Here is a 24,606-nt window from a genome sequence, read left to right as displayed (position 1 = left end):
AAATTTCCCAATGCTTACAAAATACAAGATCATGCAAAGGTAAGAAGCCCAGTATACTCCAAACAGAACAAATCCTAATAGACCCACTCTGAGATACAAACTAATCAGAATGTCAATAAAGAATTCTGAAAGCAACAAGAGAAAAGCAATTTGTCACTTACAGAACCGCAATAAGATTAAGTGTGGATTTCTCATCAGAAACCATGGAGGCAAGAAGCTAAGAGAATTTGTTAACAAGAGTCTGGTCCTGCAAGAAATCTTAAAGGGAGTTCTGCAAGCTGAAAAGAAAAGACAGGAGAGAGAGGATTGAAGGAGAGCATAGCAAGGAAGATTATAAAGAAGGGTAACTGAAAGAATAAAAAGAGGGGCAAAAATAAGATATGATATATAAAAATCAAAGGATAAAATGGTTGAAGTAAGCACTGCCATTACAGTAATAACACTGAATGTTAATGGACTAAACTCTCCAATCAAAAGATACAGACGGGCAGAATGGATTAAAAAAAATGATCCATCTATATGCTGTCTACAAGAGACTCACCTTAGACCCAAGGATACAAATAGGTTGAAAGTGAAAAATTGGAAAAACATATTCTATGTAAACAGTTACTGAAAAAGAGCTAAGTAGCTATACTATCAGACAAAATAAACTTTAAATACAAAAATGTTAGAAGAGACAAGGAAGGACATTATGTATTAATAAAAGGGGCAATCCAACAAGAAGAAATAACAAATCAAAAATATTTATGCACCTAACCAAATATTTTCTGCAGCACACTAAATAATTTAACTTGTATGGTCAGTTTATTCAAACACCATAACTACATGGAACTTCAAATAGGAAGTGCGATCTGGTAGATTTGTACAGGTTAGTGTGAAATCCCAATACATCCCAAAGTAATTTGGGCAGAGAATAAAAATATATTTGCAGGGCACCCCTGAGGAACTGGGGAAAAATCAGGAAATGTTGGACTTCCCCATCTGGATTATTACTGGTATTCTCACAAATAACAAGGACTAACAATATAGTAGGACAAGCCCTCGATCTTGGGGCTTGCCCTTATGAAGCTTGTTACTGCAAAGGAGAGGCTAAGCCTACTTACAGTTGTGCCTAAGAATCTCCCCCAGAGAACAAAATCTGGCCCTCTCTCTCTATCTAAGCCCACTTAGCAGGTGAACTCACAGCCTTTCCCCCTACATGGGACATGACTCCCAGGGATGAGCCTGGACCTGGCATCATGGGATTGAGAAAATCTTCTTGACCAAGAGGGGGAAGCAAAATGAAACAAATAAAGTTTCAGTGGCTGAGATATTTCAAATGGAGTCAAGAGGTCACTCCCTATTTAGTTTTTAGTGTATAGCTAGAAGGATATACCTGAAACTGTCGAACTACAACACAGTAGCCTTGATTTTTGAAGATGATTGCATAACTATGTAGCTTACATAGTGTGATTGTGAAAACCTCATGGCTCACATTCCCTTTATCCAGTGTATGGACAAATGAGTAGAAAGATGGGGATAAAAACTAAATGAAAAATAGGGTGCGATGGGGGGATGGAATGATTTGGGTGTTATTTTTTACTTTTATTTTTATTCTTATTTTTATTCTTTTTGGGGTAAGGAAAATGTTCAAAAATTGATTGGGGTGATGAATGCACAACTATATGACAGTACTGTGAACATAATGGATTTGTATACCATGGATGATTGCATCGTATGTGAACATATCTCAATAAAACTGAAATTTAAAGATGTACATGCCTAACCATGGTGCCCCAAAATACATGAGGCAAACACTGACAAAACTGAAGAGAGAAATAAATGTCTCTACAATAATAGTTGGAATACACCACTCTTATCAATAGACAGAACATCTTAGACAGAGGATCAATAATGAAATAGAGAGCTTAAAGAAAATGATAAATGGACTAGACCTAACAGACATTTAAAGAATATTACACTTCAAGTGCCATGGATCATTCTCCAGGATAGGCCACATGTTGGGCTATAAAACAAGTCTCAATAAATAACAGGCAAAGGACAGGAGAATTCACAAATATAATGAGATTACAAAACACACTATTAAACAATCAATGGGTCAAAGAAGAAATTACAAGAGAAATCTATAAATATCTCAAGACAAATGAAAATGAGAACACAACATATCAAAACTTATGGGATGTTGCAAAGGGAGTGCTGAGAGGGAAAATTATAGCCCTGAATACCTATATTAAAAAGGAAGAAAGAGCTAAAATCAAAGAACTAACTGCACACCTAGAGGAACTAGAAAAAGAAAACCAAACTAATCCCAAAGCAAGCAGAAGGAAAGAAATAACAAAGATTAGAGCAAAAATAAATGAAATTAAGAACATAAAAAGCAGTAGAGAGAATCAACAAAACCAAAAGTTGGATTCCTCAAGATGATCAATAAAATTCACAAACCCATACATAGACTGATGAGAGAGAGAGAGAGAGAGAGAGAGAATGCAAATAAATAAAATTAGAAATGAGAAGGGGACATTAGTACAGACCCTACGGAAATAAAAAAGACAATAAGAGGATACTTTGAGTATCTGTATGCCAACAAATTTGAAAACTTAGATGAAATGGACAACTACCTAGAAACACATGAAAACCTGCACTGTCTAAGAAGAAACAGAAGACCTCAACAAGCCAGTCACAAGTAAAGAGACTGAATGAGTCATCAAAAACCTTCCAACAAAGAAGAGCCCAGGACCAAGATGGTTTCGTGAATTCCACCAATAATTCCAGAAAGAATTAGTACCAATCCTGCTCAAACTCTTCCAAAAAGCTGAAGGGGAGGGACATTACCTAACTCATTCCATGAGGCCAACATCACCCTAATACCAAAGCCAGATAAAGATAATACAAGAAAGGAAAATTACAGACCAAATTCTCTAATAAATACAGATGCAAATATCCTCAACAAAAATACAAGAAATCCAATAGCACCATAAAATCAAATCCAATAGCACCATAAAAACCATATGCCATGATCAAGTGGGTTTTATTCCAGGTATGCAGGGGTAGTAAAATAGAAGAAAACCAATCAATGTAATACACCACATTAACACATTGAAGGGGAAAAAACACATGATCATATATATTGTTAAAGAAAAAGCATTTGACAAAATCCAGCCTTCTTTCTTAATAAAACACTTCAAAGACAGAAATAGAAGAAAACTTCCTCAACATGATAAAGGGCATACAGCGTATATGAAAAACCTGAAGCTATCACCATACTTAATGGTGAAAGGCCAAGCTTTCCCTTTAAGATCAGGAATGCCCACTGTCACCAACATCGTGCTAGAAGTCCTAGGCAAGAAAAAGAAATTAAAAGGCATCTGAAAAGGAAAGGAAGAAGTAAAACTTTCACTATTTGCCGGTGACATGATCCTATATTTAGAAAGTCCCCCAAAAATCTACAACAAACCTACTAGAGCTAATAAACAAGTTCAGCAAAATGGTGGGATACAAGATCAACATGCAAAAATCAGTAATGAGCACTCTTAGGAGGAAAAAATTCCATATACAATAGCAACTAAACGAATCAAATATCTAGGAATAAATTTAACCAAGATGTAAAGGACCTGAATTTAGAAAACTACAAAACATTGCTAAAAGATATCAAAAAGGCCTAAATAAATGGAAGGCCATCCTGTGTTCATGGATTGGAAGACTAAATTTTGTTAAGATGTCAATTCTATCCAAAGCATTTTACAAACTTCACAAAAGAATGAAAGAGGACCCCATCACACACTTCATACTCAAAACGGACCTAACTCTAAGAGACAGGACAATATACCCCTAGAATAAAAAAGTAGGGCATTTTTTCTTCAAGATCTTCAAGATCTTGCATAAGGCAGAGATTTCTTAGCACAAGCAAGGAAAGAAAAAAATAGATAAATGGGACTTCTTAAAAACTGAATACTTCTGTGCATCAAAAGAATTTGTCGAAAAGGTGAAAAGACAGCCTACTCAATGGGAAAAAATATTTGGAAACCACAAATCTGATAACGGTTTAATGATTGAAAATATGTAAAGAAATCCCACAACTCAACAACAACAAAAAAGAGACAAATAACCCAATGAAAAAATGGGCCAAAGACTTGAATAGACATTTTTCCAAAGAGGAAATACAAATGGCTAAAAAGCACATGAAAAGGTGCTCAGCATCACTAGATATCAGGGAAATGCAAATCAAAACCACAATAAGATATTTCATACCTACTAGAATGGCCATTATAAAAAAACAAAAACAAAAACAAAACAGAAAATTACAAGTGTTGGAGAGGATGTGGAGAAATAGGATCACATTCACTACTGGTAGAAATGTAGAATGGTGCAGCTGCTTTGGAAGGCAGTTTGGTGGTTCCTCAGGAAACTAAGTATAGATCTGCCATATGATCTGGCAACTCCATTTCTCTATATACACTCAGAAGAACCGAAAACAGGGGCAGAATCGGACATTTGCATACCAATGTTCATAGCAGCACTATTCACAAATGCTGAAAGGTAGAAACAACACAAGGGTCCATCAACTGGTGAATGGCTAAACAAAATGTGGTATATACATATGATGGAATATTATTCAGTAGTAAGAAGGAATGAAATCTTGAAGCATGCGACTACATGGATGAACCTTGAGGACATTATGTTATGTTAAATAAGTCAGAGGTAAAAGGACAAATATTGTGTGATTTCACTAATAAGAGCTAATTTTAAAAAGTAAATTCATAGAGGTAAAATCTAGAACATAGGTAACCAGGAGATAGAATAAGGGTAGAGAATGCTTAATTTGTACAGAATTTTTAACTAGTTGAAGTTAAATGTTTGGAAATGGATCGAGGTGATGCTAGCACAATATGGTGAGTGTAATAACAGCACTTAATTATGAGTGTGATTGTGGTTGAAAGTGGAGGTTTAGAGTCAACTTATGTCACCAGAAGGAAACCTGGAAGATAAAACATGAAACTGTTTCATCTACTAAAACAATGAACTCTGTGGTAGACGATGATGACGGTGACTAATAGTACAAATATAAAAACGACCTTTCATGAACTAGAACAAATGTATGCCACTACTATAATGAGTTAGTAATAGAATGGTATATGAGAAAAATTGCACCTATTGCAAACTATGGACTATAGTTAACAGTAATATTATAATATTTTTTCATTGACAATAACAAATGTACCCCACCAAGGCTAAGGGTCAATAATAGTAGGGGCTAGAGGTATGGGATGTTTTGGTTTGTTTGTTTGGGAGTATTGAAAATGTTCTAAAATTGACTGTGATGATGAATGCATAACTATGTGATGATACTGTGAACCACTGATTGTACACTTTGGATACACTGTATGATATGTGATTGTATAATAAACTCAATAAAACTGCTTAAAAAAAAGAAACAAAGCCATATAATGATCACCATTTTTAAAAGACTTCAGCATCACATAATACCTCTATGAGATGAGAACAGGTATTATTATCAATATTTTACATTTATCAAGTTATTAAGAGGTGGTTTGAACTGAAACACAGGCCTTTTTATCCTTATCACAATGCTCAGCCCAGCTGAAACTAAAAATTCCTAAAATGAAACATTTTATTCATATTTTGATCAGAAACTCTAGAATCCATCAATGACTCTTTCTTAAAAATTGTCTCTAATCCTTTTTTTAAAACTTTCATTACAGTAACGTTCGTACAACTCAAAATTTCCTATTTTAATCACTTTCATGTGTACAATGTATTAATTACATTCACAATATTGTGCTACCATCACCAACATCTATTACCAAAACTTTTTCTTCAAACAGAAACTCTGTATCTATTAATCAATAACTACCATGTCTGCTTTGTCTTCTCTGTGTATACTGCCTTAAGTAAAGCCCTCTCATCTGGCTTCTGAACCTATTGCTACAATGTTGCCAGCATGACCTTTCTAAAATGCAGTTTTTTTTTTTTTTGATGGTGGCATTCCTATGCTTGAAAACATTTGATGGCTTGATACTGCCTACAGCAGTGGTTCTCAAACTATGCACCTAGGGAATTTTGTTGTTCTGAGAATAGGCAGAGTTCAGAACTGGTAAAATCAAGTGAAGCCCAATCAGCAAATTCACTCAAGTTAAGGGATAGAGATAGCCCATATCTTTTCCTTAACTATTTGGGACTTGCAACTGTTTGTCTGCTAAAAAGACTTAACAGGTATCAAAATAACAAAACAAATAAAACGAATAATAATTTTGAAAGCTAATTCAACAATTGGCTGTTTTCACCCATTTTGAGAAGTAGTGCAAAATGTGCTCATGGTTTAAAAAAAATTTTTTAAGCAAAAAGTGATTTATTAAAGGTTATTATGTACCTTACAGAATCTCTAGGTGTTCCAGATAACCAGACTGGATGCTACACAACCAAGAACAACGTATCCAGAAACAATGAAGCTCGGAGCCACACCCAGCCACACCATGGAACTTTTCTAGCAAAAACATCACTGCCACCACCGCCCTCTAATTGGCACTGATCATATTTGGGACTGAATCCAGAAGCTCCACCATAGATGCTCCAGAAGAATCATGGTTTTAATTTGATATAATATTTTTGTCATGTTTCTTCAAGTTCATGTGATACAGTTAAATGCATGCTTAGATAACCTAGAACCTAACAAATTCTATGTATTCTGTTTCTTGAACCACCAGCCTATAAAATCAAATCCAAATTCAGTGGCATGTCCTTTGCCCCATCTACATCCAATCTACCACTCCCACACATGATCCTTTCTCTAAAGAAGAACAGGCCTGAGGAAATCCAACCTGTCCTTTAAGCCTCAGATTACCTATTACTCTTATATGAAGTCTCTGACAACTTAAGTCATTAATCTCATAACGCACTGTATAATGCTCCATTGTATTATATTTCTTTTATTAAACACCTGCTTCCCAAATTAGATAGTGAGTTCATTGAGGACAGAAAAAATAGTATTGATTTTTAAATCACAAGGGTCTGACACATATTAGGGCCCAACTACTCTGAGTCTAACTTCATGAAAGAGCAAGAATGCTGACTGTTAGAATAATATTTGTACAATTATAATAAATGTGATACAATTCATAACTTTAGAGCAAGATCTATAAACTCATATCTGTTTCCAGTATAATATTAACACATTAAAAACATAAAATACAAAACTTCTGGGAAATAATTTTATAATTTTATAATGTTTACAAAACAGCCAAACAAGATAATAGATTGAATACAACAAAACTCCATAAGAAACATGTCAATGTTGATTTTTAGGAAATTTCTTAAAAACATGCAGTACTTAGGAGCCATCAAGTTAAATTAAGGATCCAGTCCATTTTAAAAAACTGAACTATAATTGTAAAGTATATTTTAATTTATAAACACACTCTGGATAATAAATATTAAATTGTCTTTTCATGTCTCTCATATAAAAAAAACATAACTAGCTCAGTGTACATTTTTTTACATAAGTATTAAAGAGCCTGATTCAGCTTAGATATTAGAGTAAACAGACAAATAAAAAAACAACACAAAACTGTTGCAATCATTACTTTATCATTGCCAGTAAAATTCTATAAAAAGAAAAACTTTTCACAGTGAAAAGTTCCTAATGATTTTCATATTAGAAATGTATACTAAACTATATGAAACTATCTATTATATCCTGGTATCTTCATTTCTTATTTTTGAGCCAATCAGGCATTCCCCATCAACTTACCTATTTTCATTGTAGGGGTACATCTATCTCATGGGTAGGGAACATGAGCAGCCAGAAGGTATGTGTAATGTGTACTAAGGCTACCATTCACATTTTGTATTAAATACTGTACTTTCCTCAGTCTGACTGCTTAAGGCCTTTGGCTTATGGAACAGTGTTAATGTGCATGGCTGCTTTAGAAGTCAGCATTTTCATTTGAAATCTGAAAATACCACATGGATGGAAAAAAAACAATCACAATTACTTACGACCAGCAAGCAGGAACTGATAATACTGCACTACATCTGCAGCGAGGAGCAAAGGGTGGTTTGCATTAAACGGTGGTTGCAATTCATTCCACTGTGGGGTTCTAAGGAAAAAGAAGAACATTAATATTTACGCTTAATAGATGGGATGTAAATCACCACCACTGTCATCACTTACAGACACTGATATAAACTCACACTATCTTTGTAATCATTAAAATGAACTTGTTGGAGTGCTGAATCCTGAAACACAAGGCCATGTGCTTAAAAAAAAAAAAAAAAACTGATGGCAGTGAGTCATACAAATTATATGGAGCCAATATTAGGGTAATAACAGAAAACTCTCCTACAGGATGAGACCTGACATTCAGAAGACTGGGCAGAGATAAAGCATGGAATTCAAATGTTACAACAAAGTAGTTCTAATTACCTAATTCCTGACCATTGTTTGAACCCTCTATTCTTAGAATATATGTACATTTTAAAAGAAAACAAAGCAGGTTAAAATGATTTTTAAAAACACACACAGCCATATGACTTACTGCAGACCTAACTGGCATCTGAGTTTCAAATTCAGCCACCACCCATTTCAACAATGATGGTGCTATAATTTTAATTAGATCTGCTCATTCCTAAATAGCTTGACAAATCAGATGTTGATCAGATTAATCCAGAAGTAATGAAGTAGCATCATAGAATGCTGGAGCCTCCCAAAATCAATATTCTAAGAATATTTTAGAATGCCAAAAGCAGAGGGATCATTTTCATAGTCATTTTTGTCTGTTTCCTTCCATACTCATCAGGAACAATTTTTCTGTCTCTCCCAGACAGATTATTTTGAGCTATTTCCAGGTTTTATTTCTCCCTCTGTGTTAGCTTGTAAAGATTCTAATCATGCACTTCTGAGAAAGACTGATTCTTAGTAAACATTTCTACAGGATTAAAAATTGAATCCTGGAGAATCACTTTAAAGGAAACTTTGCAATCTATTTATATCAGTTTCTACTCCCCTTAATGGAATGTCTCAATGCCACCCTTTATTCTCAGTGAGCATGAAACTGGAAATAGGGGAAGCACTGAGGCTCTCCATACGTGAGAGGGAAAAACAACTAAATCCAAGGAAAGATAACACAAAGGAGCAAGGGAGAAAGGGGTTCGAAAAGACGTATTCTCCTAGGTATGTACCTAAGAGAATTGAAAACAGATGCCTACACAAAACAATTGAAAACAGATGTCCAAATGAAAACTGTACATGGATGTTCAGCATTATTCATGACAGCCAAAAATCTGAAACAGTCCAAATGTCCATTAACTGATGAATGGATAAACAAAATGTGGCATATCCATACAATGGAATATTATTCAGCCCTAAAACAGAATGAAAAACTGATACAAGCTATAACATAGATGAACCTTGAAACCATTATGCTAAAAGAAGTTGGACACAAAAGGTCACATATTATATGATTCCATTTATATGAAATGTCCAGAATAGGCAAATTCATACAGAGGAAAATAAGTTGACGGTTGCCTAGGGCTGGAGGAATGATGGGAAGTACAGAGTGACTGCTATTGGGTATGGTGTTTCTTTTTAGGGCGATGAAATGTTCTAAACTTAACTGTCATGAACGTGAAAATTCATTTTAAAATGGTGACTTCTACATTATGTCAATTATATTTCAACATAAAAAAGGAATGAACTATTGATACATGCAACGACGGAGATGTATTTCAGAATAATTTTGCTGGATGAAAGAAGCCAGACAAAAAAGAATGCATATTATTTGATTTTGCTTATATAAAATTCTAGAAAATACAAAACAATCTATAGTAACAGTAAGCAATTTATTGGTTGCCTGGAGTTCAGGGTGTGGGGTAGGAACAAAGTGTGGCAGAAGCGAGAAATTACAAACGGGCACAATGAAACTTTGGGGGATGATGGATATGTTATCTTGATTGTAAATGTGATGGTATCACAGGTGAATACATATGTCAAAACTTACCAAATTACAAACTTCTACTACTGTATACTTCAATAAAGTTGCTTTAAAAAAAAAAAGTACTACCTAACCAGAGTCCAGCTTGCTCGAGGTGAAGTCATCATTTCCAGTGGGGTGTCATCACTAATCTTGGGGGCAGTACTGAGGGGTCGTGGCTCCATCATGTGCTCCACCAATGTCCCATAGCAGCTTATGATGTACAGAGATTCAACTACAACTTGTTTGGACTGGTCTATGAACAGAGAGAAGCACAACCTGGATGTGTAATGATGGCATAAAAGGAGCACAGCAATCATTTTCACAAGTTATTGATCCTGTCAGTCTGCCTCTGAGGCTGCTCAGGGTAAAATGAGAAGGTAAGGAATTTTTTCACAAAATTTTTTGCCTGCTACTTGCCTAAAGTTTGCATCTTCTAAGCACATGCTAATAAATATGAACATCTATATATTATCAAAATATTTTCATTTTTTCAAAAAAAGATGTAAATACACTGAATATTTTGCAGTCTTTTGTATTTTGTCCCACATTATGAAAAATGAACAATGTCAGGTGGGACAAGGAAGGAATGACAGAAAGGGTATGTTTTATGGACTAAGGTTTAGTTACAATGGATAAATCAACTAAACTGCATGAAAGCTCCCTGTATGCCTGAATCAGCCTAACATTTCATCGTTCATTCAAAACTTTCTCTTTTAAATTTCTGGATTAAAACAAACAAACAAGATAAACAAGACACACAGGCATTCCCCTCTCCCAAAATCTCTTACTTTTTTTCTCTCAATTGGACGTTGGCCTCATAAATGAAGATCAACCATACACTGAGAGATCAGGTGCTGAATATGGATGTAATTGAATGACTTTATAAAAAATACACATCCTAACTACCATGGAAACCTAGGAGCATATAAAATCACTCATGAATGCTGGGTGGGTCACCTTATCTCTAGGGCAGACGAATCAATTACAACTGATTTGAAAAAATGGCTAATGACCAGCCAGGAGGATATAAAGGAGTAGCAAGTTAAAAGGGTAATTAGAACAGAAGGGAGTAGCATTTGAAATTGAGCTTCACCAAAGGCTGTAACTAGTAACAAAAAGTCCTTCGATAACATCACTAAAGCTAAGGAGGTAACAAAAAATTAAAGACAGGAAGGCTTGCATACTTTATTGTGTTCTTTCCCACTTAGGTAAGGAACTTGCTGTGCCTGAGATCCTATTTCCACGGAAAGGGTCCTTGAAAGGCTGTAACAAGGGAAAAGGTTGATGTCTGACTGCCAACATGAAGTTTAAAAGAGAGCCAGATTGCCAAGAACAATGCAGGCTATGGACCTAGTCAGAAAAGTGCTCTACTATCAACCCAGTTGTGACCTACTTTAACAATACAAAAATAATGAGGGAAAATAACATATTCAGAATTATAAATGTGGTCTATGAATGCAGGCATTCTCTTTTATACAGAAATAATAAGGAATCACATACAAAAATAGTAAGTATATAAACATTTTCCATATTGATCTGGTGATTACAGCAGGGACAAACAAAAACAAAAACTTTATCAATTCAGAAGAGCAATGGTAATCATGGAAGATGACTCTTATTTTCCAATGTCAGCTTGTATTTACCCTTTAATTTGTAATATGGTAGAGGTGTTGTTGGGTTTGTCTGTTTGTTTAGAGGAAGATTTAGCATTAGATTAGAAAATGTGGGTTCAAACTCTGATTCTACCACTTTTGGCTAAGATATTTCAACTTGTTGATCTCATGTTCTCCTTCTCCAAAACAGGGATAGCAAGGATTTTCCTCTCTACACTTCAGAGGATTGTTGGAAAGCTTTAATAGTATGAAACTGGCTTGTAAAAATCTAAAAGCTATGCATAACAGTATTGAATTGACAGCATTGAGAACACCTGTAGATTGTCACCAACAGAAAAAAAAAGTAATTAATGCCCAATGGGCAATTTATTTTATGTTTATAGAAAGAGGATAACTTTTATACTTGACTAGGCTTGAGTGGTTCTGAACTGAATGCAAAAATTCGATTCAGGGTATTACATTCAAAATTACTCAAAGAATAACTGCTATTAATGTCCCTCAGGAAGCAATAATTACAAATGGCAAGCGTTAGCCTCAGTAAAAACACATACCTTTTTCTCTTTTTAGACTTGCATTATTTGCAAACCATGATCTGGATGTCCCAAAGATAGCAGCCACACAAAATTCTCCGCCCATCGATTTGCTGGGTGAAATTTGGGGAGGAGGTTTAACTTTGCTTTAAAAATAAAATGACAGTAAAATAATTACCATGATGAAATTATAGTCCTCTGTATATTTATGACAGGTTTCCCTTTAAATTCCATCACTAAGAATTCAAACTCTCCAATGTGGACATGCATTTTGTCTTAAGTAATTACTAGTGATGTGACACTGTGTTTTGGAGTAAACTTAAAATTAATTCAAAGATTCAGGATACATCAGGATAGCAACTTATAAGACCAGTAAAAATTAACCACTTTTTGAGGTATCTGCTGGTGAAATCCAAGTCACTTCTTTTCAGATGGATAACATTTCCCCGGAGATTTCAAGGTAGACCAATAGAACCAGCATAAACATCTCACAATAGCAAAACGGTGTAGCACTGATTTTTATACAATATGTGGGGTTTACAATACAGCTGAATGCAGACAGCATGTATGAAATAACCAAATAATACAGAGTGAAATCCTGAAAATGCTCTCAGCTATAATACTATACAGATTCAGACAATAAGTGGGGAAAAGAGCTAATGATACGCAATTATATTCACTGGTCTTCCTGTTTTTTATTCATTTTTCTTCTTGGATTTGTGAAAATGATGTGTCTACATTTCTTAGGGGAAAAGATTAAGGCAGAGTCAAATATTGATGGCTCATGCATGAAAAAGCTTCTCAAATATACATCTTTTCTGTTTCTCATGTTTGAGGATATACTTAGTAAGTGCTGTTATGATATATAACCACATAAAGTAATTCACTTTCACTGAAGAAGCATTCATAGCTTCAGATACTGCTGTCAATTTTTCATCTTCTTTCAAATCTTGTATTTCTGTTCTTTTCTGATTTGTCAAGGTCATCCCCAAAGCTTATTAGCAATGTTGCTACCACCTTAAACAATGGTATTATTTTCTCTAATTCATACACCAGAAAATAGCCTCAGTGCATACTGGCCAAGATCACAGTCCAGTGGAGGTACAAATGAGTAGCAGAGCCCTGATGTTCCCACTCTGCTAGCCAGTCTCTAATGTCAAACATTATTTCTACCTTCTTGGATCACTTTTCTTTATCCCCTTATCTTTTGTGCATGTGTTTCCTTTATAGAGACGTTGTAGGTTTACAGAACAATCATGCATAAAATACAGGATTCCCATACACCACCCCACCAACTACAACTTGCAACGGTGTGGAACATTTGTTACAATTGATAATAGAATTTTTTTTTTTTTTACAGAAGTTACAAATGGCTCAGTTAACAAAAGATAATAACTACAATAACAACAAATCTGCTGTAGTCAGCAGTTACAATATTTCCTTATCTTTTAATAAAGTATGGTGGGGTAGAAAGAGATAGATTTTTGGAGTCAGGAAGATTCCTGAATTTCAATCACAGTGCTATTGCTTATTAACTGTGTGATTTTGGTTAAGTTATTTAACCTCTCAGAGTTCAGACTACTAATATGTAAATTTAAAAATAGCAATACCTTCTTCATAGGGTTATGTTAAGAATTATTATATCACATGGGTTCTCAAAGTGTTGTCCCAGACCAGCAGCACCTCCTGGAAAGTTCGGAGACATACACATACCGTCCTACCCCAGACCTACTGAATTCACCTCTGGAGATGGGCCTAACAATCTCCATTGTTAACAAGGCTCCAGAAGATTTGCATGCACAATCAAGTTTGAGAACAACTGTATTAGATAAAGCATCTAAGGGTCTAAAGGCAGTGCATTCCCACATCACAGTATTCAAGAAATGTTCATCTTCTTCTATGTTGCCCACAGCCCTCACCTAGTTTTTGAAAAATCACAGTTTGCTATGGCAATCAGTTTCCTGGTTCCTTTTGTAACAGGTTTTAAATAACATTTGAAATAGGATCTCACTTATCTTACTTCCCAAGCCTTCTGTTATGACATCTTCCCTCTAGGGAAAACAAAAAGTCCACTGTGATTGCTCTCTTTATTCTCCTCCTTTGTATCAAGTTTTTCAGTAATGAACATTGCTATGTATGAAAAAGCCTCTTCTATCACTAACATTTCTTAAACCCCTCACACATTTCCCTAAACAAACCACATCCTGGCAAACAAACCAGTGTCCTTCCACTGACAAGGAATAAGGACATAACACTTTAAAAAGTTTCTGTGAGGAAATGAATTTAGTTCTACAAATACTTTCACTTCATAGTTGTATTTCCCAAAACTAATACTCTTATTCCAGAAAAGAATACTGTCCTCAACCCCACACCAGAACAAATATGCACCCTTCCTTGAAATCTGTGTCACCAGCATCAGAATTGTTCTTTCTGCTTAGGATCCACCTGTTGCATTATCTTAGAAGGTAAATTTCCTTCAAAGCCTTTATTTCCATTACTGAACTACCATCATTGAGCTAAGTTCCAGTAACTGGCATCTTTGAATTTCCATTAGTCATTTTTAACCCTTAGGAATTTGGGGAGGTTGGGAAGAGGAGGGAGGAAACCATTTTAGAATTTTTTTGAAAGGTGCTTGCAACTGTTTGACTATGAGCTTTTGCTGCACTTATTCAACAGCTGCTTATATTAGGAATATCATAAGGAAACTCTCATGCTACAGTGTATCACACAGGGACAAAATCAGCAATAGAACTCTTCAGAAAAATAAATACAAAACTCTTTGAAGATTATTGGATGAGATTCTTGTTAGTTTTTAAAAAACATCATGTGGTAAGCAACAAGAAAGGAAATAAGTGCCACTTCTTCAGAGAGAATATGATTTCTCTACATTAGACATCCTAAACAGAATTGAAAATAGTTGCTACTGGGCAAGGTGGACACCTTTCTAACATAATAATAAAGTTCAGAAATAAGGTAAATTATCAATTTAGTCTTTGGACACCCAAAAACATGTTCTGTATACTTATTAACTTACAGTTTAAACAATCAACTGATGTCAAAAGGTAAAATCTCTTACGCTTCCATAATGCTACAAATTACTGTTTCTGAACATACAACTAAAAAGAATCATCATAGTATCATTTTACATCAGCTCATTATCTCCTGCACAGAAAAGTACACTCTGGCATGCTTAAAAGTATGAGAAAAATTACCACTTCTATTCCTATACTTCATTATTTCTTTTTTTCCTCTCATAGGGCCTTAGTAAATCCCATTAGTAAATGTTTGCATTTAATAAAGAACCAAAAGTTTTCAACTCTGAAAATAACTTGCTATCTACTATATGGCATAGTACTGTGTACTAAGTATGGAGTATATTTGGGGAACACATTTGTATCGTTATTCTGTCATCAAATCTACACATGTAATGGTAGTATTAAAAACAGAAACATAAAATAACATGCAAGTGTGCAGAAGATTTTCAGAAGAAGAAAAAGGAGAAATAGTATAAAGAAAAGAATGCTATAGATAAAGTATTTTCTGCTTGATCCATCTAAAGGAAAAATTTTAACTACAATTTGCCCTTTGTCCTATGTTTGGAAAGCAACAAGTTTAGGAATACTGGATAGAAGCATCATGTGTGAATTTTTCCACAATGTCCCAGCATATTTCAAAAATAACCTTCTATTGGCAGATAGAGACAACCTTGAAAAATGATACTTATGTGAATGGAGTAGAAAGACAAAAGAGCTAGCTTTGTAAATTACATTTACTTAAAGCTTATTTTGCAAAACATTTCAGTGATTTCCACGAATCCTTTCAGGAAAGCATTCCAGTACTAATGTCTTTTCCTTCTTGTTCTCAATATCTTTTCTCCTCTGAAAGGGACTTATAAATACCATTACAAAACATCTGTAAGTCTAAAAAGAATTAGGTGGGATGTTTGGAGGCCTTCCTTCATTTATTTATTCATTTATTAAATTAATAATACAAAGATATAAAGAAAATAATATTTCAATTTATACAGGGATCCAGAAATTTAAATTTAATTGATTATATGGATGCATCCATTTTTTTTTAAAGTGTTACACACATGAGAACAAAATATAATGATGGTGCTGATGGGCTTCTTTCTACTGAGAACTCCTGGTCTTTACTCCCCTTTAAACCTGTTAGCACATCATATATAATTACTGACCAAAAATTAAAAGAAAAATTTATCAAATTTGAACAAAACAAAGTACAACTGAATAAATCTACCATATAAAGCAAAATAATGACCATAAAACATCACCATATTTCCTAAGCCAGGAACAATGTAATCAAAAGGAAAACAAACATTTAAACAAGCAAACAAAATCCAAAATAACTGAGGTGTTAAATCAAAATCAGGAGTTTAAGTCTTTTTCATTTCTTATAAGGAAAAGCTTAACCATCTAACAAACTGGGTGAGAATAATTTTCAGTGACATCATAAATTATAGGGATATTAACAGTACTAGGTCTTTAAAAATATTTACAAAGACCATTTAAGTTCTCCATTTCCCCCCACTGGCTTTAACTGTTTTATGTAATCCAGTCAGATTAACATATTAAATTCTCTTGCCCATTTTTTCCTGCACACTCAACTGTAAACAGAAAGAAAAATGTAAAACTTTAATGAGATCTGCTTTTATTACAAGAAAAATTATCTGGATAATTTTACTATGTACCGTAGAATAGGATGTATATGATATAGCTGCAGGTGACATGAAAGGTAGCAGTGAGCCTTTGCCTTGTTGAGGATACACATATGGAAGGAACTAATATGAGATAGAAGCACTGTTTCTTTGCAGGTCAATATTACAGTTGAAAATGTAAGAAACACTATTGATACACAAGTGGTATAATGTCTTTAGGTTAAAGGAGAAAAAGGTCTCTTTATGTTCTTCACTGTGGCCAAGCTTTTTAAAAGGAATTTAGAAGTTTTCTCTGTCAATCGTATTTTTCTAAAATAAGACCTACGGAGGGAAACTAAATGTATTTTATTTAAAATAAAGATATTAATGAGCTACCTAATAAGATATACTCACAAATCATTCTTAAAGGTCTGATTTATGTGAACTTGACAGATAAGAAAAGATTCACATCTCCAAACAAAATCTTACCTTCCAAAAAATGAAATCATAAAATGTTTAAATATTCTCAAGAGAACAAGTTCATGCTAAATGAATTATTCATATACAGATCACACTCTTAGAAAGTACTTATTAAAATTTTAAAACTAATAAATATAATTTTTATTCTTAGTAAATTAACTTTATTTAACACAAGGATGCTTTATTACTAAGGGATATATTCAAATGAACTACTTTTGCCTGTACTGTTAAGTGTGTATTTTTTTTTCTCATAAGCAATTAAAAAATAAAAGTAGCTTAAACACAATACTATAAGCACATTAGGAGCTCAAAAACTTGCCACTTATATGTAACACTGAAAGTAAAACTGAATTTAAAAAAATTCATGTGAACTATTTCTTTTAAAATTTTTATACTTAAAAATCTGTTACATGTGTAATTCTTATACATTTTATATACAGTCACTTAAACTCAAATATACTAGTTAAACTAACCTAAAGGATACATTGTATGAGGAACGTCTAAAATGACAAAAATGTCAAAGATAGCTTGCATAGTTAACTTTCCAACAAGCTTTTCTTTCTTACTTTCTTATCAAAAAGAAAGACACTATTTTAAACCTAGCTGCATGCATTTAAAGGACTAAACCACTTTAATGAAGAATGAGGAATTAGTAGAAATTGTGATCTACCAGAGGCAAAATCTTAGGTAAGTATAAATGCTGAAACTTGAAACTAATAAAAAATGTATATAAAATTTACATTTTACTTTAAGAAGAAATGTAAAAATTTCCTTATCCAAAACATACCTCATATTACTCTACAACTCTAAATAAATAAATAAATAAACATATTTATTTAACATAATGTTTTATTTCAGAGGAGTAAATAAAAACATTCTCAGGTTGAATTCTAAATATCATGGAAAGATGCTAAATATCATGGAAAAATAGCAAAAACTGTTAAAACAAAGGATCTCTTATAAACAACATGGAAGAAGTTGTCAAATGTATATTCATTCTGCTGCCTTAATTTGAGGTTTCATTAAGATCTTAATGGAAAAAACATGCACCACTAGAAAAGTAACATATTTTAAAGGGGGATTTTTTAGTCTAGTATAAGTGACTAAAAACGAGTTTCTTGTGAGCTAACGATGGCATCAAACAAACCACAAAGCAGTCTTCTAAAAGACAGGCAATGATTTAAAAGTCTACTATATTTCATATATCCCTTTCTTTAATCTGGCTCTTTTAATCTTCTCTCAACCTCAAATCATTTCTGGTTGACAAGTGCTTTTGCCTAAATTTGAGGAGCACGTAAGCTGTAGGAATGGACTTTTCCTAGTTAACATACAACATTTGTTACTCCATCTTTATTTCCATGCTGAAACTTCGATCCTTGCTAATGTAATAAAACTCTTTCCTTTGTACTTAGAATGAGGAATTTATCCTAAAATGGAATTTAATTCTAAGTTTAGTCTACAAATAAATTTTGTCATATGTTGAATGTGACATTTAAAAATCGACCGCTCAATGTAAGTGCATAATAAGATCCATGCATTTTATTTGTTTCACTTAGTAGAAATCTGATTAAAAAAAGAGTAAAGATTAAGTTGCCTTACACAGAATTTATACTCATTTATACCCTGAACTTGTTTTGCCATCTGTGTCCTAGTTATGATGCTGCATATCAAAGAGGAAAATATCATATTGATTTGTTTTATGTTATCCTATTCTTATAGGATAATGAATTTTTCAGATCATGTGGCATATGAACACTAAAATTAGTTTGTATCATAGTACGATTTTCCTTAAAGAACCATTTGAAGCTCCTTTGCATCTCAGAGATAAAAGTTTGGGTTTTTTATTCCCTAGTATAATAGGACAGTGTGAAGAATTTCCAGTAGCAGTTATGAGAACTACACATTTAAGTGCATAACCTTTTTGGGTATTCTGACTAAATTGACAAAGTTGATATACCTTACATTGCCCCCAACTTCTTTTTGGCTCATGTGCTCTTAAAAGCAATGGCAGCTCATTGTGAATGTAATAATAGCACTGAATTATATATTTGAATGTGGCTAAGAAGGGAAATTTTAGGTTGCTTATATGTTACTAGAATTAAAAAAAAACAAAATGCCATAGGGCTGCATAACACAAACAGGGAACCCTAATATAAACCATGGACTACAGTTAACAGTACAATTATAGTATCTTTCATCAATTGCAACAAATGTACCACACTAATACAAGGTGTTAATATAAGGGAGTGATATATGGGAGCTCTGCATATGCTGCATGATGCATATGCTGCATGATTTTTCTGTAAACCTACAACTTCTCTAATTAAAAAACAAACAAAAAATTATCTAATTTTTAAATTTAGATAATTTAAAAATTAGAGGCTCCTTTTAAAAACTGTTTTGAAAAATGAAAATCATTTTCCCCCTAAACAATAAAATAATAGTAGTAGTAGCTAACATTTATTGAACACATACTATGTGCCAGGCAGTGTTCTAAGCTCATTTAATCCCCACAATGAGCCCGTGAGATAAGTGCTTTAATAGATAAAAAAAAAAAAAAAACAAGAAACAGAAAGGTTTTGGAAAATTACCTACAATCATATAACTGGTGAGTATGTGAGCTGGGATTTGAAAACCAGGAAGCCTGAATCCAGAGCCTAGACTTTTAATCATTCCGATAAATATATTATACCAGGTTCTTATACATTCTACTACACAAAACATCCTCACATAAAAGTATTAAATATGTTCTGTTTCTTTTCTATGATCATCATGTCTAAGATGGACAAAGCTGTATTATATATACTGTCATAACAAAATTTAATAAATATCTGCTCATTTATGGTGAGTAGGTGCTAATAATTCAAAATATTATATTATTTAGGAGTTTTAATGTGAAATATAAATTTCTTATTATGCAGCTCCTTAAATAAAAATACTGTTTTCCCTTTGGGAGCAAATAAAATGCAGTAAAACTTTTTATAGAGCATTTTTTGTATACCTTACAAATACTTACATTTCAAATAAATCATGTCCTCAAACATTAAACTTAGTATGGAGGAGAGTTTATTACTAAAAATCTCAAAGCTTTAAACTTGTTTTATCATATACACCAGCATTATAAGGGAATTCCTCTGTTTTTCTTTTTTTTAAACACTGACCTTCGTTTTTTCTTTCTGACTTTTCAAGGAATGATGTAAAACCAAGAAAAATGCTGTTAAAGCTTAAATATCAACATTTATGTCCACCAAACAATTATTCAGTAATTTGGTGCATCTATCTGGATCAGGCCATGCAATTGAAAATAAAACTACAAAACAACAGCTAATTTTGAGAGTACAGCAAAAGAATTAGGCATGCGGGACTGAACTGGGACTCACCATGGAGCTTTTATGGAAAAACATCCCACTCCAAACAGATAAGGCCTTCATGGAAAAGGGGGGAAAATGCACAAAAATTAGAGGAAAACTTATTTAACATTAACAAATACAGTGTATATCATACTGTTACAGAGCATGGGTAAAAATAACCAAAAAAATTAATAATCATGCTGTAGATACTATATTTCTTCCCCTTTTCTGGAGCACCACTGCAGGATTCCGAACTTAAAATAAAATGAAATCATTGCTGAGGCCCCTTAAAACAAAGTATAAGTTAAATGGAATAATCAGAATGAGGAAAGAGTGGGGTGAGTAGCAACAGATGTGTGATTGGACGCAAAAAGTGTAGAACTAGCTAAAAATGGCTAAATAAAATTTGATACAGCATTGTTGGTTGTTCTCTGGTTGCAATCTCAGAGCCATTGAAGGAAACCTTTAAACTGCTTATTTACAGTAAATTGAACTGCATCTTCTGGCCAAAGAAACAAACTTTAAATACAAATAGTATAATTTTTCTCCATTTTGGGGCACATTCCAGGAAATCAGTAAGCCTCTTGATAGTGTTACAAGAGGTTAGCTTCCTCTACCTGGCCCCCACTGGGCTAGATTGAAATATAGTGAACTAGAGCCACAATTACTTTTTTAAATACAGCTCATTACAAAAGCAGATGCCGATGTTACATGTACTTATTCTTAAAATTCTGTTCATAGCATGTAAGAAGTGCTATGCATCTTTGCACACAAAGATTTACTGATTTAGCAACATTGGAAACAAAATGTTTCTGTAGCATCTGACATTTGCAAGACATAACGAAAGGTGGAAAGGACACTGGTAAAACATGAGTATCTCCTTCAAATTTGTTGCTAAGAACATTTTTTAAAAAAATCCTGCTAATTGGCATTAACCTCACTGTGAGTTGAATACCCTAATCACAAATCGAAACTTGAGGAAATGTTTTCACAGCAGAGTACAGTTTTGAGGCTTGAAGCACAGAAAGTACAAAGAATAGAACAGAGACAATGGGAAATACTAACTAGAAGAAAAAGTAAGGTAGGAGAAGTGAAATAAAAAAAGAATGGAAGCTTTTGTCAATGCAAATCATAGATGGTGTTCTCCCAGTTAATGGTAAGATCACCACCAGGGAAAGGATGTCATCATCCACATTTAGAGCAGTGGATTTCAAACTTTTTGACAGTGACCCATGGAAATACATTTTACCAGACGAGCTGGTATGTACAAGAACATGCAAAAATTAAATTGAATCAACAATTTAACAAATGTGTCTTCTATTTGTAATAAACTAATACTTTCTATTTTCATGTTTTGTAAACATTAATGTGGGGATTTTGTTTAAATGCAGATTAATATAAATTCTAACACAGTAGGTCTGGATGGGCCTGAACTTCTATATTTCTAACAAGCTCCTAGGTAATGCCAGTGTTGCTGGTCTGCAGAACATAACAGAATTGCATTTTTTTCTATTCTATTTCATTAAAGAAAAGAGAAATGCTGTTCACAATCCAATCCTCTTATCTGATTTCATGACTCACCAATTATATAGGAAACAAAATGTTACCGGAGCTCACTCTGCACCAATTTAAACAACTGCAGAAACGATCAGAAAACTGATGGTTCAAGCCATTTTTACTTGACCCACAAATGTCCCCCAAATGAAGAGGTCTTTGTTGACACACACTACTCATCTTCCATTAATTTTACTTCTTTAGGCAAGACAACTGAAATAACCAAATTGCCGAAATGATTTGACAGAAGAGCTCAAGATCTGTGACATCTAAGCTTGAGTTGCTCTTTAGTGTATATTATACCTACTGTGGACTATTTCCCACTTCATCCTAAATATAAGGATACAGCTGATTTATTGTGAATGATCTGAATTTTTTTTCAAAACGGTTTGAGTCACACACCGTACAATCCATCCAAAATGTACAATCAATGGTTCTCAGTATAATCACAGAGCTGTGCTTTCACTGCCACAATCAATTTTAGAAAATTTTCATAGCCCCAAAAAGAAAAACCCCATGCCCATGATACCTCCTTATTATTGACACTTAGCATTGGTGTGGTACCTTTGTTACAACTGGTGGAAGAACATTAAAAATTACTGTTAACTTACTCCATAGTTTGCATTAGGTGTATTTTTTCCCATATAATACCCTATTATTAACAGCTTGTAGTTGTGACATACATTTGTTCTAATTCATGGAAGAAAATTCTTGTATTTGTACAATTAACCACTTTCATCAGTCACAACAATTTGATATTTTGATCTTAGTCCTTTATAACTTAAAAGTGTTTTCTATTGGCACCAAAAACCAACCATCTAAACAAAACTCAAGCAAAACCCTAAAGTTGTTAACATTTCAAAAGACTGGCTGATGGTCCCCACACTTGATCTAGGAAAAACCTTTTTCCAGGTCTAGGTTTCCTTAAAAATGAAAAGGAAACATGTCAGCCAAACAATATTCAAACTTAAGAAAACAAACTCCTAGACTTCTTTCCAGGAAATAACAACGTGTTACCAACAAAGGGACATCTTCAGCCATTTCCCTGCCTCACTATCACAAAATGCAATGTAATAAACAGACCTCTACTAAATAACAGCATTGTCCAGCTTAAAGACAATAAGGTTCTCACTATTCACAATGTAACCCAATTGTGTGAGTTAAAAGCTAACCTACTTTAATCCAATAAGGATCTACTGGCTCACAGAGCACAAGGAGAAAGAAGAGGGTTGCAGAGGCAGGGTGAGGACCTGCTTTGGTATGCACACATGGTACGTACTCAATCTATAGTCACACTACTTTTTGCCTTTTCTCTTCCTTCTCCTACAAACTGGACCTCTGCTACATAAGTGTGAAAGAAGACCCACAAAATTCCAAAGAATTGTGACTGACGTTAATTACTGGGTAGTGTCAGCTGTTCTTTTGAAATGTGCCTGCTTCACTTTTCCGAAGTAGCAAAAGAATGAAAATACAATCATAAAGGATAAAGCCATGATCCAGCTGTCTTCACCTATGACTGACTCCCCCTCTTTCCCTTTCAAAACCCAACAGTTGGAGTTCTGCATTGGAGTGGAATGGGGGTGGGGAGAAGAGGGAAGAGTGTATGTGTTTAGGAGAGTATGTTGAATTAAAGATGGTATATATAAACATATGCAACACAAATTACTATACCCAGATCTCTAGAATTTGTGCTTTACAAACACTATTAAGTTTTAGCAGGCTTAATTCTGCCATATAAAACCTATTCACTTTGTCTTAAACATGTTCTTTGTCAGCTGAATTCTTACTGAAAAACTTGAGGACTGGTTAGGAAACTAAAAAAAACAGAAATGTTTATTATAGACTTATTTATAGGCCACTGTGAAATGATTTGGCTATTGGTTTTTAAAGGATTTCTTCTGGAGACTCTCAGAATATAGGAAGTAATTATGTTTTATGTCATACCATTAATGCTATGTAAGTCTTTAAACTCCGGTTCATTTTGTTGAATGCCACATAGAACAGACATTGTACAACAAAGTTTTTGGTCTTACTAGCTGAAAACAAGGCAAATTTCATGATTTTTTAAATGTAAGGAGGAAGTAAAACTAGATTTGACTTGAACACACTTAAATCCTCTTTCACCGGACTAGTGCTAAAAAGTACTAACAAGTCTTCAATAATCTTCAGAGGTAAAGAAATAGTTGTAATCTAAAGACAAATAAACGTACTCTGAGTATCCTACTTCTCAATTGATCATGTTCTATGAGAATTCAGATACTACCATTTAAAAGACATCACAATGAGGCCATAGAAATATTAAATGTATGAATAAAGAAAAGGTAAAGCAAAAGCCACATAACATTATGTAAAACATTGAAATGAAGCCATGGTTTTCTAAAAATGAATTCTAGGAACTCTGCTACATTCTGCGTGCCCTTTATTAAGCAGCAA

At 33.8% G+C, this 24,606-nt stretch overlaps 1 protein-coding gene across 6 annotated transcripts in view; it reads right to left on the bottom strand.

The window, feature by feature from the left end:
- Positions 1 to 24,606, bottom strand: part of BCAS3 (BCAS3 microtubule associated cell migration factor) — a 799,405-nt gene that overhangs the window by 335,425 nt on the left and 439,374 nt on the right. For 4 of the 6 annotated variants that reach the window (XM_037808130.1, XM_037808128.1, XM_037808132.1 and 1 more), the window contains exons 17-20: positions 20,650 to 20,694; positions 12,154 to 12,278; positions 10,077 to 10,242; positions 8,014 to 8,114 (exon numbers count right to left, since the gene is read on the bottom strand). In XM_037808130.1, the coding sequence (XP_037664058.1) occupies positions 8,014 to 8,114; positions 10,077 to 10,242; positions 12,154 to 12,278; positions 20,650 to 20,694 (437 nt within the window). The remainder of the gene's footprint in view (positions 1 to 8,013; positions 8,115 to 10,076; positions 10,243 to 12,153; positions 12,279 to 20,649; positions 20,695 to 24,606) is intronic. The other 2 variants (XM_037808131.1, XM_037808133.1) reach the window with 1 other exon arrangement.

This window comes from Choloepus didactylus, chromosome 18, assembly GCF_015220235.1.
Source record: "Choloepus didactylus isolate mChoDid1 chromosome 18, mChoDid1.pri, whole genome shotgun sequence".
Taxonomy (NCBI): domain Eukaryota; kingdom Metazoa; phylum Chordata; class Mammalia; order Pilosa; family Megalonychidae; genus Choloepus; species Choloepus didactylus.
This window is presented reverse-complemented; position numbering and strand designations above follow the sequence as displayed.